Genomic DNA, 19,944 nt, shown 5'->3' on the forward strand with positions numbered 1-19,944 from the left:
TGGTATTAGTCCACCTCAGTTTCTTCTCTTTTCTCCTGAGAATAAACCCACCTTCCTAATTTAACAGGAAAATTAAGGACCCGATTTCTGAGGTGCCTCGACTCCCACTGATATAAATGAACAGCTTCAGAGGAAGTTGAGGGCTCTCTGCACTTCACATGAGGCCCTACATTACACTCCCGGAATCTAGCAGTGAGCCCTCTCGTGTCCTCACTGAAGCAGTAATAAACTCTTGGTTGCTTTGCTCTCTGTTGCACCAGTGTGAAAAGCAATATAATACAGACAAAAATACAATACAAGTTATTCTGCTTGTAATGTGGATTGTTTTTGCCACTGGGAAGGAGCAAAGAATGTGTTTGTTTGTACATCATAGCTGTCTTTTTACTCAAGGTACAAATCAGTCTGGAATATAAAGTTGCATTTCAAAAGCAGATGTTTGGATCATTTATTTGATCTAACCCATGTTATACAAAAATATAATGCCACTGACATCAGGATTTAAGTGTTTGAAAGATGCTTAAAAGATTTCTAACCAAGGAAATCAAAGGATTTGATGTCAGACTTAGAAACATTAGCAAGTTTTTACAAGATACATTCTTAGCTTAATCAGTCACAGTCTTAAGGTTCAAAATATTTTTTCTTTCTAATTCAGAGATTGATTGAACAGAAATTACTATACACTGTCTTTTCAAGGGACAAACCTTTTTCCTCTGACAGTTCTCTAGGGTAATATGAGCATCCCAAGACATTTTCATCTGTTCATTAAAAATTAGCTGAAACATTCATGGGGCTTGGCTACACTTGCAAGTTGCAGCGCTGGTAGAGGCTTTCCAGCGCTGCAATTAGTAACCGTCCACACCTGCAAGGCACATCCAGCGCTGCAACTCCCTGGCTGCAGCGCTGGCTGTACACCTGGCCAGGTTGGGGTGTAGCGATTGCAGCGCTGGTGATCCAGCGCTGCTCATCAAGTGTGGACACACACCAGCGCTTTTATTGGCCTCCAGGGAATAAGGAGATATCCCAGAATGCTTTTAACTAAATTACTCTCTTTGTTTTGTTATGCAGCCTCTCTTTGTTTTGTTGTGAACTCCGATCGGAGCTCCGTTGAACTGCTTATCTAAAAAACAAACACTGATCACAGCAAACAGGAGCTATCTGTACCTGGCTGTGAACGATCAAATGAGAGGCAAGCAGTTTGCTTGACAGAGAAACAGCGTTGGATGCAGGCTATTTTCAATTAAGACTAAGGGTTCGCAAACATTTTGTGATTTTTCAATCCAGGGAAGCTAACACACAGTGTTGGCTCCAAAAATCCACTCTCTCTATCTTCCCCGCTCCCTGTCACAGTACACCACCCTCCACCCCCCTCTTTTGAAAAGCACGTTGTTGCCACTTGAATGCTGGGATAGCTGCCCATAATGCAGCACTCCCAACAGCGCTGTAAATGCTGCAAATGTGGCCACACACCAGCGCTGGTAGCTGTGAGTGTGGCCACACACCAGCGCTGGCCCTGCACAGCTGCACGACCAGCGCTGTAACTCCCAGCGCTGCAACTTTCAAGTGTAGCCAAGCCCTTAGTAACACAACATAAATAGCTCGAACTAAAAAAAAAAAAAAAAAGTAGCTGAGGAATTTCAGTAAAGAATGAAGCCAAAGAGTGAAAAAAGAAAGGTACAATTTCAGCATTGTCCATATTCCTCCTGGTTGCCTTGAAATCTTAACAGAGTTTGGAGAAAGTAAGTGTGAGTCCAGCTGCTCCTCTCTAGTCATTTGGGCTCTGACAACTACTGTATTTTAAAATGTGTGCCATCACTAATGCATTAATCGGTGATTCCTAAACATGGCCTTTACTACACTAGCACTGAGGATTTTTGACAAATAGTTTCTTGAGTGCGCAATTTTATTGAGGTTGGGATTTTCAAATGCATTCAACATTGGCCTAATGCTGCTTCCGTTGAACTGAATGAGAATTTTACCACTTATTTCAGCAGGAGCAGAGTTACATCAAAGCTGAGAGCTGACTGTTTAAATATATGCACCCACAAATGCAGCCTGCCTCACTTCCATCTAATCAGCCTGTCTTTTCCTGCCTAACCTCTCCACAGCTCAGAACCACCTCTCTCAGCTCTGAAATCTCTCCCTCCCATCACTTCCCAGCTCAGAACCCCAACTAGCACACACCCCTGTACACACAAACCCATCAGGACTTTGAAAACCCATCTCCAGGCTTAGAATCCTTCAGATCTTAGGTACTAATATGACCCCTGTTGTCACAGTATCTGAGCAGCTCACAGTCTTTTAACGTATTTGTCCTCAATATACCCCTGTGAGGTAGGAAAGACATGAACTGCTACAGTCTGACCTAAAGCACCATGGCTAACCCTTCCCCTTCATCTCTGATATCTACCACCACTAGGCTCATAAATTGCTGGTCCTGGAGAAGTAGGAGCAGAGGTAACCAGGACAGATGATGACTTCAGGGAATGTATTCAGGGAATCCCATATTCTGCCTCTATGGAGTTAACAGGAAATAGCCCCATACCAGCCTGTAATCCTGGTTTTGTGCCTCCTCCCTCTGCTGTCTGCAATCTATATGCTGCAGGAATTTTAAAAAACACCAGTGGCAATGCAGGGCGGGTTCTGCCTACTCCAAGGACTGGAGCAGCATTAGCCCCCCCAGGAGTCCCCTGGTGGCAGCAGATGATATTGCATCAGCTACACAACCCAATATCTACAGCTGATAGGGATGTCAATATTTGAGGGGATTATCCCTACTAGCCTTAAAGACCAGCTGCCCCCCATTCACAAGAACCTCCATGAACCAAAAAAAAAAGAAGCTGTTTTAATAGCTCTACTTAAAGTTAATGAATATACAGTGAAGTGCACAATGTGCCAAAGTTCATTGAAGACTTTACTCCTTCCATGTAATACATAAATATTTGCTCTTTTGAAAAAAAAATCCTAACTCTGAGAAGAAAATGTGTTAAAACTTTAACAGATATTATAGTTAAAAGGTTCATCCTGTAGAAAATACAAAGTACAAGAAATTTCTTTATAGAGTAAATTCAGAGAAAAATTGTAATGCGGGCCTGATCCTATTGGTTTCAATGGGTTTGACTCATGCCTTATGTTATGAGAGGGGAAAGGAGAGAAATTTTGTAGCTAGATGATGGGTTAAGGAGTCAGAAAGCCTGAGTTCCATTTCCAGCTCTGTCACTGGCTCACTCAGATCTTGAGCTACTCACATAACCGCTACCAGTTTTGCCATCTTTACAATGGAGATAATATTATTTTCTCAGGAGTCTTGTGAGACTCAGTGTTTGTAAAATGCATTTAAATGAAATGTGATATAGAAGTACAAAATAAAAAAGTTTCTGAATATTGACCATTGGAAATTTCCATATATAAGAACAATTCACGCTTTACTTTGCAACCAAAAACATAATCCTATTCATTATGTAAACAGGGCTAGATCCTCAGCTGTGACTAAGATACATTTAACGGGCAGGGGAGTAGCAAGGGTGTCTTTATGTCTACTTTATAACACCCTGACCCTGGGGCTGGTTAGTCCCAGCCCAGCCCTTCTGATAACTTAATTACATCCAGCTGACTAGTTCAGTGGGCCTTTCTAGCTACTGGGGATTGCAGGACTGGCCTGGAAAGAAGGTGGCATACAGCCAATTCCCCATTCCATGGGAATCCTCACTCGGACAGACCCACCAAGTTTCTGGTGCCTATGCACCACTGGAGCACAAAGCTGGCTAAATAGGACCAAGGATCTATCCCACAATTTCCCCAGATTTCCAGGCGCCTTTAAGAAACACCCAAATAGATTATTTTAAGAAATATCATCATTGCTGGTGTATATGACATCTGAATAGCTGCTAGTGCTGTGAATTAAAAAGAGAGTAATGAAATCATTATTATTATTATTTATTCAGCCCTTGGCACTTCATAGGGAAATAAAAGTGGCACATCCCTGACACAAGAAGTTTTAAATCTCAGTTACATTTAATAAAGCAAAGATGACAAGCATTGGATGGGATCATTGTGAGATGAAATGTTTGTCTCCTCCTATCCTGGCATTTTTTCAGGCTGACTTTTAACTGCTCCCTTACATGTCTGTTACATATCTACCCTCCCACTCTCTCCCGATAATCCCATCCACTACATCCAAACACCACACTCATGCATATCTATACACACCCAGAGCTTCCAAAGCCATTGGGAATCAAAGCTGTAACAAGTTTGGTTAAAAAGTGACAAAGGAAGGAGAGCAGGTATGTGACAGGAAGGAAAATACCAAAGCTTGTTCCAGGCTAAGAAATCGTCCAATTTAAGGAGGCTGGTTGAGAAATGCCAAAGGAAATATTTCAGGGCTGTTTTTAATTATGTTAAAGGTCTAGTGAAAATGTAAATGGATAACAAGAGGCCAAATGCTCTTCTCCTCTGAAAAGCTGTCAAGCATCACATTTGAGATTTATCATACGTTCTGGCTTTTAAGTAAGTTTTAGATTTTCTACACATATTAGGCTCTTGTGCACTTATACGATACTGTTATAAAAATATAACTGTAGTTGGGATAGTGCCTTTCTCAGAAAGCAGAAAGATTTATAGGAAATCTCAGTAAACATATGGAGATGCTGTAAGTCAAAACACCCAGTGATGCCCTTGCACAGTGTCCAACAATAGGATTCTTAATGAGTTCTATAAAGGTTACAGTAACTGGGAGACCCTGTAGGTCCCTGAGGCAAAGAAAGGAGGATGAAAGGAATGAGGTTCAATGCACACAAGGCTAGACTGTCCATTTATTTACAGCCCTGAGCACAGGACTGCACATTGAAACAGCTGGAAATTAGTCCTTTCTTGTGCCCTTCACCACCCACTACTCCAGTGGCTAGCACATTGGAGGAGGCAGAGCCAAAGCTCCATCTACTCTCCCAAGAGATGCACCACATAGGAAGTGTACCGGACACACAGCCGCTGCTTAAGCCCTCATGCTTTTAATGGAGACTCAGGAAGGTCCCAGAGGGGAATGGATCTTACTTCCATTTATGTCCTTGAGCAGCCATGTGGACCATACCACAATCTTGCACATAGAGAGAGAGGTTCCTCACAACAGATGATGTTCTAGTAAAATGGATGTTTCAATAAGTGAGAACACCACCACAAACACCATGAACCAGGCTACCACAGGGAGCTGTACCAGCAAGTAATCTCCTCTGCAAAAACACCTAAATCCATGTCTGGAGGCAACATATACTTTTGTATATGAGAGAAGTTCAAAATAATTCCCCATAGCCTTCCAGCCTGCAAACGTCACTTCTACAGAGAATTCACCTAAAAAGGCCACTTTAAATATTTAAAAGCACACATTGTATGGCCTAGCATTTATGGCAGAACGTTATTGACACCATAGCTACAGGAAACACTTCGATAAGTGTAAGTCAAGACCAAACAGCATAGCTTGGGTTGGGTTTTCATGGGCAGAGGGAGGTCTCAGTCTACTCAGTGTCTGAGACTAACCTCACTCCTCCCCGCACCAGATACAGTATACACTAGTTTCATCAGAAAATATTAATCTTCTCCATTAAAGAGCTCGCTCATTTCAAACAGGACTTGCTCCCTTCAGGTTTATTAAAAGCACCAGTGGATGACAAAGAGGAAAATAAAATAATTTGGATGCTGGAAAACAAAGATCTGATGGCAGTGGTTCCCTACCTTCTTACACTTCACTGCTGGCAAATGACAAAACAGTTTCCAAATTAAAATGAAATAAAATAATTAACCTTTTTTAAGTGGATGCTAATTGGATTTTTGCCCAAATAAGAACTGATATATGATCAGTAAGAACTTTAAAGATTTGGGCCAATGTTACCAAAAATCATTCAGCCCATCCCTGCATCTCTTTACAAGAAGATAGATGATGGGCCTGAGTCAGCTCTAAGTTACACTGGTGTCAATCATGTAAATCAGAAGAAACTCTACTGAAATCAATGGAGTGACTCTGATGCAAAACTGCAGTGAGTGAGAGGTGAGTCAGGCCAGACTTATATTTATGTCCGCAGTGAAAACACGACTCTTACAGCTCTAATCATATATACATGAGGCCTACAGATACCAAGTTCTACAAACTTCATACTATATAAGAATCAGAAGTAACAGGCAAATCATGAACAGAGGGTCTCACACTGTAGACTGTGGCCTAATCGTGGCCCGTTGACCACTCGCTAGCAGTCTGTGCAGAGCTAGCTGGTCATATGATGCTGGCTCACCTCCTTGTTTCCAGCTGCTAAACTGCATTAAAAGATAGCTAATGATGCCGTAAGTACTATCCTATTATTACTTTTCAATATAGTGATTGCTGTCGTTGGCAGAGGAATGCTACATGAGCACAAATGGAAGAGAAGGCAGCGGAGGGAAGCTGAGAGGGGAGAGGGACAGTCCTCCAGACACTCTAGTTGGAGAACTCCTGAAGGAGGAAGGATAGCTCAGTGGTTTGAGCATTGGCCTGCTAAACCCAGGGTTGTGAGTTCAATCCTTGAGGGGGCCACTTAGGGATCTGGGGCAAAATCAGTACTTGGTCCTGCTAGTAAAGGCAGGGGGCTGGACTCAATGACCTTTGGTCCCTTCCAGTTCTAGGAGATAGGATAGGACCTAGAAAATATAGGCCTTGCCTACACTGGGGATTTGCTCTGATTCTGGTCATTGCAGCACCATCAGAACTTACTTTTGTTTGAAACCAGAGTAAGCTGCACAAATGCAAACTGGAGTAAGCTGCACAATTGTCTACACCAGCAGTTGTGCACTAGTACAGTTCAGTCACTCACTGGTGTATTTCAGGGGAAATCCTCAGCATAGACAATGCCATCCTGGATGGGACAATTCTGCATCAGCAGAGAGAAGAATTGGATAACATTCTAGGTCCTTTCCATCTCTAACACCTATGACTCCAAGCAGTTTTCGAAATTGGTTCTTAAAGAATAAAACGTCTTGTTTGAGAAGATAACTGGTTTGCTTTTTAAAATGATTTTTATTTATTTTGAAACAGGCCCTTCCTTTATCAAATATTGCTTTTTTATCTATATGTGCTTTTAAAATGGCTACACTACAACCAACTGTTGACTTAATACAATACCCAGGATCTGATCTAAGACTAGAGCTGGTAGAAAATTTTCCAACAGAACATTATTCTATTCTGTCAGAAAGTGCCATTTCATCAAAATCAAAACTTGATGAGAGAATGTGTTGATTTACATGAAATTTAATTTAGGTGGGAAAAAACTTTTTAAAGGGGGTTAAATAAGGTCAAAACTAAAAACTTTTTTTTATTTTGAAATTCCTTTTCATTTCAAAGTTTTTTAGAAAGTCAGACTGAGGTATTTCTATTTTATTGAATCAGAATGTTCCAATCAACCCAAAACAAAAAACATGTAAATTTTGTTTTGCAGAAAATTTCAAAGTTTCCAAATCAAAACAAACAAAACTCAAATGTATTGAAATTATTCATGGATAAAAATTCTTGTTCCAGCACAGATCTACCTAAGACATACCTTATGACAAAATATGGCCAACTATTTATATACTTCATGTCTTGGTGAAAACTGATTATTTGGCTAAGAAAATTAAAGTTGTTTTTTCCAGAGCACCAGTTCCACCACCACTACTACAACCACTGTTATACCAATGAGAGCAGGGAGCAAGCTGCCTAAAAGTAACATTTCAAATTGCAAGTGTCCTGCTTGCTGAATATAGTATGACAACATATTAAATAGCCATCAGGATTATCCTTCTGATTCTGTGGCCTGTAATTCCAGGCTGCCAATGACCTTCTTGTATGATAAACTACAGGTAAAACTTTTGAACAATCTTTTTAAGTATTCATCCAGAGTAACAATTCACACAACACTATTTATCTTGAAAAATTATTCACTTCTGCTCCATTTTGGATTTAGTATCCCTGACCCATCAGCAAAACAGTGCTTGCTATAATTTCTATAAACTGCATACTTCCCATGCCACTTAGACTGGAATGAATAAAAATCATTCTCTAGGAAATTTGAACATTTTTGTCAGCATATCAATTAACTGTAAACCCTATATTGATGTCAACCCTTTGGAAAGCAGTTAATACTGAGGATTATTAGGTGAATTTCCAGATTTGGAGCAATAGGGGATGCTGTGTCAGAGAAGAAATAAGGCTTTTGGTCAAAGGGGGGTGGGGATGGATCTGTAATGAATCCTCATGGCTACCCCTCCTTCCTGTATGAAAACTACTCTTCCCTGATGTTCTCCCAATGAGCTCCATTTCACTCTACATCTAATTCCCAACACCTCCCTCAGGCTGGGAACAAGCAGTACATTCTACCCAAACATACCTGAAATGCTCAGCTGTGCTTTAAAAAAAAAGACATGTTCCTATTTTCATTTCTTTGTTTTTAAGCTAGTATGGCACATATAAAACCCTTGAGGAACAAGTAATGCAACATTGTTTAACACTTTACTTGAATACAACTTTTAACTTTTGCCGGAATAGAAAGCAACAAAACATGACAGGGCGTAGGCTTCAGAATGCAACTCAGAACAAAGATTAAGGCTGTAAATGCATTAAAAATACAGTTACACACCCTGGAGAGTTTTACTGAAATATAAAACAGATCGCTTATTTATACTGAAAACAGAATAGGCTATGGATTGGAATAAAAGAAATGCTGCACACCAAGAAGATAAAGTACCTTGACAGAGGGGTGTGGGACACATTCATAACACTAGCCTGCATTATGCCAAGTTATAGCTTGTTTTATGGAGTCCCTCCATTTCATGAGCATTCAGGGCTTCATTCAACACTCACTGAAGTCAATGGAAAGACTCCCATCAATTTTTCAGTAGGCTTTGGATTGAGTCCTAAATTCACCGCATGACCTTGTCTATAATAAAAGATGGGGTCGGGGGTTAATTGTTAGCTATAGAAATCTCACTTAGCCTCTAGAGTAGACACAGTTTTACGTGTTTAAAACCATGTTAGATGACTGTGAGGTTAAACCTGTGTTTAGATTAGGTATTAAATGGTGTTTCAAATGTCCACTAACATGATTTGTTTTAAATCCTTTTTCCTGGTTTAGACAAAGGCTATTCAAGTGTTCAATAAAATATTTTTTGTTTTAATTTGTCTTTTGTTGGTGCTTTTAAAGAAGAATATACTCAAATGAGAAATAAATTGTATTAAGGTCTATTCCACCAAATGGTGGAGAGGGTGTGGCCAACTGAGTCACATGGTCTCACATAATGAACTTATGTCAGGGTTGAGTCTTTATAGGCAAAGTTGGAGATCAACTGTCTAGAATATTCCACTTTGTGAATTCATGAATTTTATCATTTTTCGCCTGAAATGGGAACTTGCATTTTAGATCCTGTATTGAATCATGTGTACTGTTTGATTAATATTTTCATGCCAAACACCTTCAATATTCTTGTTTGTACAATGCACTTGTACTGTCATTTAAATGCATAGCATGCAGTTTGGAATAAAAGCATGCTATACTATCCAAATTTACTTTAAAAAAAATATAAAATAGTTAAGTGGTACAGTCACTGTAGATGAGAAAGAGAAACAGAAATAAAAGGTTCCACATATAACCTACATGTTTTACAAAATAACTTTTTAGATCACTAAAGAAAACAGGAGAATAGTTTTAATATTTTCTCCTATCTGTTATGAACTATTTTTCATAGCAGAAAGATATATTCAATGAAACCCATAAAACATTTCATTTTAACAGACTTTTAAAATGCAAAAGTTTTGTTTTTCTAGTAGCAATGCCAACAGGGAGTTTCAGAACATTGTTTCATTCATGGATCATTAATGCACTTCTTGGGTTGTTTAGTCATTCAGCCTTTAGCCGCACAAAGTGCCCAAGGAATACGTTAATGGCCGTTAATGCATGCCCTGGAGTGGCCTCTTGATTAGCTAATGGGAAATAAGTCTTTAGAATTTCTGCAGCTCCACAAACAGAGCTTAACAGAATAAAACTCTTTGTAACATTTGTTAAGTGTTTTGATACAACTTTAAAGCAAACATTCTTTTCTGTTCAAGGCTGGTTGCCTACTTCCCAAGATGAGAGAAGGCCCACTAGTTTCCCACCTATTTCCATGCAGAGGAAAGGAGGAGAAGAGGAGATGCTGATTGGCTGCTCCCAGCTATTGTGGAAGGTGAAGAACAACTCCATCATATGCCCATACGCTGTAAGAACCCCAGGTGTGGTTCTCAGGCTGCAGTTCAGCAAAGCACTTAAGCACATGCTTAATTTAAGCATGTACTGGGACTTAACCAGGTGCTTAAGTGCTTTGCTGAACTGGGGCCTTGCAACATGCTCCTATTACAATATTCACAGGCTGGCTTTTCAAAGGAGAGGAAAGCAGACCTGGGATACCATCTCCAGTCTGCTAGTAAGAGAGGGCAGTCATAGAACTAGGTTGGCTCATCCTCATTTCCTATAGGAGTGAGGATGAGTTACAGGAGAGCAACACCCCGTGGGTCTTTTCTTCACTCCTCAGCTGTGAGCACAGCTCCTTTTCTCTCATCCTCTGGGTGCAGGCTCCTCTCCACACCTCCCTCATCAGGGAAGCAACATCATAGAGTTGGGTCTTCTTCATATTGCCCCATAGCCCCAAGCCTTCTCTTCTGCTTCCTTTGCGCACTCCGAATAGATGTAGGGGGAGGGTGCCACTGTCATTCTCATACTAAGTTATAGTTTCTGCATTCCAAGAGGTCTAGAATAGCAGCTTATTGGAGAATGACATGTTACCACAGGTGGAGTGAAGTTTACTTTAATGCCTTGTCTACATTACAAAATAAACCACATTTAAAACGGATGTCAAACTGGCTTAGCTTAGGAAGCAGGGTTCACTACCTTGGCTATTGTACAGTGCAAACGCTCTAAACAAAGACACTCACAGGTCACATTCAGTGGGGGATCCACAACAGAATTCCACTGGCAATGCCCATGTTTGAACTGGGTTATAGCGAGCACAGCTATGCCATCTTTGCATACAGGGCTGTAGGATGCCCACAGAATAACAAATAAGTATTTGCTTTTGTGCAATTCAGGGGAGAAAATTCAGGGCTTGGGTCTCATTTATTCCATTCCTGCACTTGGGGCAGAGATGATTTAAAGCTTTTAGCCACGTTTGCTTTTCCTGTATTCTCCCGGTATTCGCCATGTAAGCAAGAACAGCCTTGGGGCTGCTCTCTGTGACTCTGTTTCCCATGGCCTCTGGGAAGCAGAGAATTGCTGCAGTGTAGTACACTCCAGCCATACTGCTGACCCATCTCTTGTGCCATGGGTTGGGAGGGGGGCCAGTCTAGGAACCTTACATCATTTCTACAATAGCCAGGCAGGCCATTTGACCAGGGGCCATTTCTGACCACTTTACACAGACAGAATGGCATAAAGGGGACATCATATAACTGAGAATTGGATGCTACCTCAGTTTCTTTATCTCAAACCTTAGAAGTGCATATGCATGTTCCTCTGCATGTGTGTTATATGTATTTGTGAGTGTTTGTGTGCACACACTAGTGTAACCTCCTTGTTCAGCCTCAGGGCTCCCAAAGTCTCATCTCTTGGAAAGTTCTCTGTTTTGGGTTTTGAGACTCTCACTCTTCTCACTTGTCAAATCCAACTCCCACCCAGCTTTCCCTCACAATTTATAGAAAGACTGACACACAAGAAAGTGTCCTCATTTTTCCTGCTTCACCCCAATATAAACACACTGGGTTAAATCCTTACCCTACTTAAACCAGTGGGAGATTTGCCATTTGCTTGGCAGGATTTCATCCACAGTAGTATCCATATCAAAGCCGTTCCAACAGTCATTGCTAATGAATATTTAGTGGTTCCTGGATGCAGGATATTTTGGTTAAATCACCTGCATGGGTAATTCAGAAATTGACTGGATCCTAAGTAAGCATTTCCTCAAGACAGAAAAGTAAAGAAAAACATCTATTTGTCTCTAGTTCGTACGGTCAGGCAGGCTTCCTGTCACAGACTCATGAAAGGTAATTAAGAGGAGGAAACAGAATAATATTGTATTTATTATATAAATGAAGGTGGAAATAAAAGAGGAGAGAAGACAAGTGTCACTACCTCTGCTTCTTGTAGGGTCCCATGGTTCAAGCACACCATGTCTGGACAAGTGATGGGAGAACCACAGCCTTCTCGAATTGCCAGCTGCATATACTGCTTTAGGCACTAGAAAGGAGAAAAGAAAAAAAATGATGGAAAGTTACAACCCACATGATAGTAACACGTAGATGTTAACACCGCACTACGCAGGTGCCACCTCCGCTTCCTTAATTGGCTCTCCTAGAGCACTAGTATAGAGAAAACATAAATTATCACATGTGTGAATGCTAAGAACCATTACTTTGGGAAGAATGCAGCAAAGAACAATTAATTATGTATGACTTCATCCATCGCATATGAAGTTTACTCAAGTCAGCAAGTCAAGTCCTTTTGTGCTAATACATTTTCTCTATACTAAGCCTAGACTTGGAAAAGAACAGGCTATATTTCACTCTAATTAAAACAGGTTTTACTCTTCTATTTTCCCTTCATGTATTCTTAATTCAGTCTCTCACCTAGTGGCCACCATTATAGGGCCTCATTTACAAGCAGTAGAGTTGCTTTCTCAGCAATCTGCAATGAAGGCAGCTTATAGATTGGCTAGCAGAGTAAGGATCTGGAAATAGTGAGGCTATCAACTTTCCTCTAAATAGATTGTGTCATTTCCATCAATTGCCATCAACCACTGACCTACTGAGCAAGTGTTCAAAGTCCGTTTCCAACAGAGAGGCCCTCCTGCATGTGTCCACATCACTTCGCTGCACAAAAATAATTGTGTGGTATTTTTTCTTGGGATTAGGAAGAGCAGATCATGACTGTTTTGTCCCCATTATGACATATCCAATTTGGATTTTAAGGGCCCTATTCTCCAGTCCGTTACACTAGTTTTATGCCAGTGCAACTGCTCTGAAGTCAAAGAATTTAAACCAGTATGTAACTGGTGTAACAGAGGTTTCTAATTCCAAAATACACAGGAAGTAGCGAACCCAAAATGTCCTGTAAAAAAACATTGACCAATGTTCCAGGTAAAAGTGATGTAACAATGTATACTTCAAAATGATGCAATTTCAACTCTACCCTGCATGCCAGCAAAATGTACACCTGTCAAATCCTTGTAGTCACTTAAACAGTTCATTTTAAATGAAAATGAATATATCTTCCACCAAATGGCATGGCATTTAACTTTTTTTAAAATTTGTATTTAAAGGGAGATCATCAGGTAATTTATTACCAGAATTTAGGGATTTAATTTTTTAAGAGTTTCAAAAGCCTAATTTTAATAGCAACAGGTCAAATTATAAGCCCTGCCACATGCCCCTGCAGGAGTGTAATAAGGTATAAGGAGCCCCTTTAAGTCCCTGCATGGACTACCTGCATTTCCAGAGCCTGAAGGTTAGGCCACCACTGGACTGTTACTGCTCCGCCCATCAGGTGGGAGTCTTGGCTCTCCCCCTCCCCAATGCGCTGGTAAGTACAACTGAGCGGGCACAGAGGATGAAGTAATCTGTGCCAGCAATAGGCTGCCCCCCAATCAAGGGGGAAGAAGGGACTAAATGTGACCCTGGGGGACATACTCTAGTTCCTGCCCTGTTCCTGGGTTTCAGTCTAGCCCCATATGTTTATGACTTTTGTTTTAAATTTCAATCAACTTTTATTTGTTTAAACAGTCCTCTGCATGAGAACTAGAAAGTGATACTAGTAGATATAAGAATAGAACTGGCTAGTCTATTTTCACGCTCCAAGGTGAGCAAAGAGCAAAAAGTAAATAAGCAATATAACAATTCTAACAATTTTAATAACTTAAAGTGTTATTAGTAACACAAGGAATTTAATGAGACTTAACCAGACACTGCCCCTTTATTCATTCAAATAATATAGTTAATGCTCCTTGCCAAAAAGCACCTAGGAACACCACCATAAAGAGTCAGTAATTGAAACATAAAGTGGGTTTAATGGCCTAGCTAATGCATAGAAAAGTAGATGGAAAGAGAAAGTAACAGTCATGATTGACCCCAACAAGAAACTCTCTGCTCCAAAGTCTGCCCCCAAAAATCCACATGCAGTAGGGTGGAGGGAGGCTGCATAGCTCATGAGGATAGGACAGTCCAGCAATAGGTGCCAACTCCATGGGAGCTCCAGCCCTGGAGTACCCACGGAAAAAAATTTGTGGGTGCTTAGCATCCACCTGCAGCCAGCTCCCCACCTCTCCCCCAACACCTCCCACCTGCCAGTGGCCCGCCAATGAACTCCTCCCGCTCCCAGCGTGCAGGAGGTGCTGGGGAAAGGGGAGGAGCAAGGATGAGGTGTGCTCAGGGGAGGGGCCGGAACTGGGCAGGAAGAGGCGGGGCAGGGTAGGGCATTGGGGGAAGAGGTGGAGTGGGGGTGGGGCCTGGAGTTGAGCAGGGGTTGAGCACTCTTGGGGAAGTGCTATGGTCCCAGCACATGCTCCCTGCATCCTGCTCCCACTGTTCAGAGACTACCTACACTTTGGGGAGTGTAGATTTTCATCTCTCCCCTTTCAGGGTAGGAGTTGAACTCTCCTCAGTGTGTCTCTCAGTTAGTGTTGGAAAACAATCCTTCTCTTTGACTGCAACCCCCGCTCCTGTCCCTTCTGGGATGGGTGACTATGTTTAGTAATTTACTTTGACAGTAAGATACAGTAGACTCAGATTCTAGGGTCAGTTCAGGCCACCCCATTAAAGGAGAGAGGACAAAGGCTGAGAAGTTACTGCAGGACTCATGGAAGCCCAAAGGCTTTTTCTTAATTTAAACTGCTAGGGCCAGTTGACCTCAGCACTAACAATTATTTTCCTGTGGAAAAATGTGTGTGCAGCTTTTATGAAGCAGGGCAACAGTTCTATACATGTATAGACTTTGTATTTGATTTCTGTATACAATATACCTTTAGGGATTCATCTTCAAGGGACTAGATAGTTCAAAAGCCTGATAATATGATATGAAATCTTTCTCCTCTAGTTTGCTGGTTCAAATCCAGATCAGGTCAACAAAGGCTAGTGTGTCTTAAGTTGTAAAAGCAGCAAAGAATCCTGTGGCACCTTATAGACTAACAGACGTTTTGCAGCATGAGGCAAAACGTCTGTTAGTCTATAAGGTGCCACAGGATTCTTTGCTGCTTTTACAGATCCAGACTAACACGGCTACCCCTCTGATTCTTAAGTTGTAGTTTCACAGACTGAGTTCAACGGGCTTTAGATCTGAAGCCAATAGCTGAGGATCTCAAAAGTACTTTACAAATAACAGCCCTGTAACATAACTTTTACAAACATTAAATCTTGTACAGATCACAGAACTGAGGCTGAGGGACCATGGGCCCGATGCAGTCAGATGCTATGGGAAGTTGAAGGCGCTGAATGCTACCCAGGTGACACCCAGCACATTCCATTACAAAGCCTTAAGTGACTTGCCTAGAGATCACACATCAGTCTGTTTGGGAACCGGGAATAGAACCTCACCTCTCCTCTTCCCAAAATTAGCAGTAAAGACATTTTTTAAATGTACTGTAACTTTAAGCACAGCAGAACTTCTTTAAGCTTTTATTATTATTTATTTAAAAACTCAGCCGCTAATTTACTTTAATTATAAAGTAGCTGAAAAAATGAAGCACTGATGTAAGCCATGACTGTCGTGAAGACAGGGCAAAGAGAATTATAAATTTATACAGTAAAATACTTATTTGCATTTGCATAAAATTTCCTGTGTATGGAAACTATGGCCAAGATTTTCAGAAGTGGGCAGTGGGCACCCAACCCCTTTTGAAAATTAGAACCCTTTAAAGCATCTTACACAGAGAGAGAGAAAACATGTGTTCGAGTAAATACAGTTCTTTAAAGATAGGATCATTGCAGAAACACAGGAAGCAGTGGTTAAACATGTGCACATGACAGGTAGTCAAGAGTTCTGGGTTGTATTCATGGCCATGCCACTTTCTCCCTGTGTGTGACATTAGCAAGTCACAAAGCATGTTTACCCCCTATTCTGAAAGTAACTTCCTAAGAATAGCATTGTTTCTCAGCAAGAGACAATTTAATGAAAAAATATGAACTGCCAGACCTGCAAATTCACCCTGGTCAAGTTGTATTCTTCCTGGCTTGCATATTACCATCAGAAAATGGAATTTAGACATGTATGTTCATGATACATGAGCTAAAATAAAATCTAGTTCCCTCTCCCATAATTTTGCAGTGGTGACAGAAGATAGATAAATTTTAAGAGTGGGATTATTGAAAGAGTTTGCTGCTAACCTAACTGCTCCCACTGAAGTCAGAGGCACTTCCATTAAGTTCAGTGGAAACAGAGTTAGGCCAATGCTTAGTGCTTTGGGAAAATCTTACCCAAAAAAGAAGGGGACAAAATATTTTCTCATTAAAGCAAGCAGCTATGGCTCAAAAGACACACAGAGACCAAGCAAATATGTTGAGCAAGATGTGCCATTTTTGCAGAGCCACTCTTCTGCCCATAAGTGCATTTCGGCCTCTCATTCCCTCAGATTTCTTATCTATAAAATGGGGATAATAAATACTTACCTACCTCCCAGGATGTTGTGAGGCTTAATTAGTTAAAGTTTATAAGAGTGCTTTGATTAAATATATTGTTTTATGTACATATACATTACAGAGAGAGAGAGAGAGAGAGAGAGAGAGATTATATTATGGTATATATGTCTAATATAAACACTCCACTATATTCTATTATATACATATACATAAATATAAGGAGAGAGAGGGAGCATATAGACTCAGACAGATACTCATTATATACATACAGCTCAAGTGAGACAATATGACATTTATTTTCAGAAACAAAGAAACTGTTAAGAGATGCACTGAAAAGATCTGTCCTACAACCTGGACTAACAACATACAAAATTTCATTTGCAGTAAAACATTTCACGCAAGCTTCATCCTAGAGGGAGTTGTTATGATAACATTCTCAATGTACCTCTGGAAATAGGTGCTTATACAGTAACTATGAAGTACAGCACTTCCCATAGGAACTGTTCCAACTTCACTGGTTTCACTAATATATACAACAGGATTAAACAAAATATTGCCAGAGATAAAGGTTTTTAGTGTGGGCTTTAGTCTATATAGGGCATTAGCACAGTTGCACATTTTTACCTCTAGATTTTTAAATTAGTTCAGGCAATGTATTTAAATCTCATGTTGCTAGGCAATGACACGACAAGGGCACTTGTATTCCTCTCACTATGAATCCATATTTCTATTCAAGGCCACTTTCAAATAATCTTCTCCTTGCCACAGACAAAAGACTGGTCCCAGTCATTACTGCATATTGCTTTTTCAAGTACATCAAGCACATTCAGTGTGTTCTATTAACTTTCTCAACTCCAATTTGTACAAAGCTTTCCAGCTCACTAATTGTAACCTTTATTGCTTTTGATAGAAAACAGGAAAGGAAACCACAAACCTGACATGTGACAAATTTTAATATTTGGTTTTGGATTAAGGAAAATAAAAGAGACAGTCAGTTAAAGGATGAGGGTGGGAAGGAAATCAGTGCAGCCTCTTCAATATCATGTCCTATAGGCAGTATTGTTGACCCCTGTATCTAGTTAACATTGGGTAGTGAGTTTGGAATATGTAATTGTACAAAATTTCACTGCAATTATTATGTCATTTAAAAGACTGACTGGGATCACAGTATGATGAGTGCTTAACATTAGCGTAAGGTAGTGGAAATGCAAAGAAATTAGGAGAACTCACTGAACATGCTCTGCCAGAACAATTTAGACCGAAAATGGTTTTTCCAACTAAACTCATATTTTCATGAAAAAAAAATCAATTTTTCATCAAAAACCCACAAAACTGACATTTTTCATTTTAAACTAAAATGTTTCAATGTTTATATGCCAAAAACTGATTTTTTTAATTATTATTTTAGTTTTTAGTCTTTTGATTAAAACCAAAAAAAGTCAAAGTTTTCAGCAAAAACAAAAACAAAAAAAGGGGTAGGGGGAGTAACTTCCCAACCAGCTCCACAAGTTACAATGTATTTACTATTTGTATTGTGGTAGCATGTAGAGGCTTTAATCAGGGAGCAAGGCTCCATTGTACTCACTATCTATTTTTATCATGTAGGATATAATGCTTATTTATTAATGGAAAGAATTAAAGAGAGAACCCAGCTGTTCAGTGCATACCCATGTGCAGTGCAATTGATGTCAATGGGTCTACTCATATGAGCTCTATGAATATTCACTACAGTGAGTTAGGGTTTGCACCCTGGCACCAGATGTGCCTGGTCAGTGCCAGTGCATATACACTTACATTCAAAAGTACTTGCAGTGTGTGGAATAATAGGTATATTTATCTAAGGTTTTATAATGTGCTTGTCATCATGTTATTCAAGTGCCTGGTATATATATGGTCAGCTATTATAAAATACACAATTTAAAGTATTTGTCAAGATAGATTTAGCAAGTGTGGTTAAAAAGTCAGCACCATTTCATTTTCCACCTCTGTAGCTTAACAGTTAAGGGCCTGATGCAATGCTCATTCAAGTTGCTGGTAACATTTCCATTGACACCAGTGAACAATGGATGAGGCCCTATAAGAGAATATTACGGAGTAAGATACATGCAAAAAGAGTGAAAAATCCTTTTATAGTTTGGTGAGCACGTTGTGGTCTTGTGGTCAGAAAAATCAGTGGCTGTGTACATTTTTTTGGTGACCATTTGGCCACAAATGGCACACCAACTGTTGAAAGCAATTGAAGTGTCAACAGGCAAGTGTGACCACAGGACAGTGTATGCTGCTTTCTAGCTCATCATTCCATAACAACAAGTATTTTGTTTAGTGGCTCTTTCTGACACCCAACATGATAAATGCAGTTATTGGGATTTGTTCCTTCATTGGATCTGCTTATAGTAACCACCATTCTTAGATGCAATTTTAAATTGATTTGTTTATGCTACTCAAAGTCTGGAGAGCCATATTGTAAAAATATATATTGGCTTCTGGTACCCCAAATGTGGTGGGATCGCTATCATTAAGCACCAGAGAGTGAATAACTGAGGTCATGAACAAAGTGACATGTCATATTAGAGCTGGTCCCAGTGTTTTCTGGACTAAGGACTGAGTCCAGACACAGGGCCGGCTCTAGGCACCAGTGCTCCAAGCATGTGCTTGGGGCAGCACTTCCAAGGGGCAGCACTCTGGCTCCCTTTTTTTTTTTTTTGGCTTGGGGCGCAAAAAGCCAGGAGCCAGCCCTGAGCAGAGGTGAACTGCGCCGGTGGGGGCCTGGGGAGGGCCGCAGGAAGTAACCCTGGCGGGAGCAGAGGAACCGCTCCCACCCAGCTCACCTCCGCTCCACTGCCTCCCTCCCTCCCTCCCAGGCTTGCCGCGTGAATCAGCTGTTTTGCGGCAAGCCTGAGAGGGAGGGGGGAAGAAGCGGAGCAGCGGCGGTGCGCTGGGCGGGAGTGGGGGTAGGAGGGGAAATGCAGTGCGCCTGGGGGAGGAGGCAGGGCCGGGGATTTGGGGACGGGGTTGGAATGGGACAGGGAAAGGGCGGAGTTGGGGCGGGGCCGGGGGGGCTTGGGAAATTTTTTTTGCTTGGGGCAGCAAAAAACTTGGAGCCAGACACCTATGATCTATTAGGCCTGGCTCCACTACTGATTTACTGCTGGGTATTGGGCAATTTATTTATGTCTCTGTCTTAGTTTCACCACCTATAAAATGGATAATACCTACTTCAAAGAGGTGTTATGCGAAGTTCTTTGGACATATAAAGTGATTTGAACATGTGCTAAGTATTATTTTATATATGCCAATTTTATCAC

General features: G+C 40.7%; 1 protein-coding gene and 1 long non-coding RNA gene across 4 annotated transcripts in view; one reads left to right on the forward strand and one right to left on the reverse strand.

The window, feature by feature from the left end:
* Nucleotides 1-12,441, forward strand: part of LOC123364333 — a 25,434-nt gene extending 12,993 nt beyond the window's left edge. Inside the window, exons 2-3 of the long non-coding RNA XR_006577072.1 lie at nucleotides 10,094-10,209; nucleotides 12,162-12,441. This is a non-coding gene — a long non-coding RNA (uncharacterized LOC123364333). The remainder of the gene's footprint in view (nucleotides 1-10,093; nucleotides 10,210-12,161) is intronic.
* The window catches only part of RNF144B (ring finger protein 144B), a 121,225-nt gene that overhangs the window by 18,912 nt on the left and 82,369 nt on the right, over nucleotides 1-19,944 (reverse strand). For 2 of the 3 annotated variants that reach the window (XM_045006375.1, XM_045006374.1), the window contains exon 3: nucleotides 12,147-12,251. In XM_045006375.1, coding sequence (XP_044862310.1) covers nucleotides 12,147-12,251 — 105 coding nt within the window. Of the gene's footprint in view, nucleotides 1-12,146; nucleotides 12,252-12,640; nucleotides 12,715-19,944 lie in introns of those variants that run through there. The other variant, XM_045006376.1, reaches the window with a different exon arrangement.

The sequence above is a fragment of the Mauremys mutica genome, chromosome 2 (genome assembly GCF_020497125.1).
Source record: "Mauremys mutica isolate MM-2020 ecotype Southern chromosome 2, ASM2049712v1, whole genome shotgun sequence".
Lineage (NCBI taxonomy): Eukaryota > Metazoa > Chordata > Testudines > Geoemydidae > Mauremys > Mauremys mutica.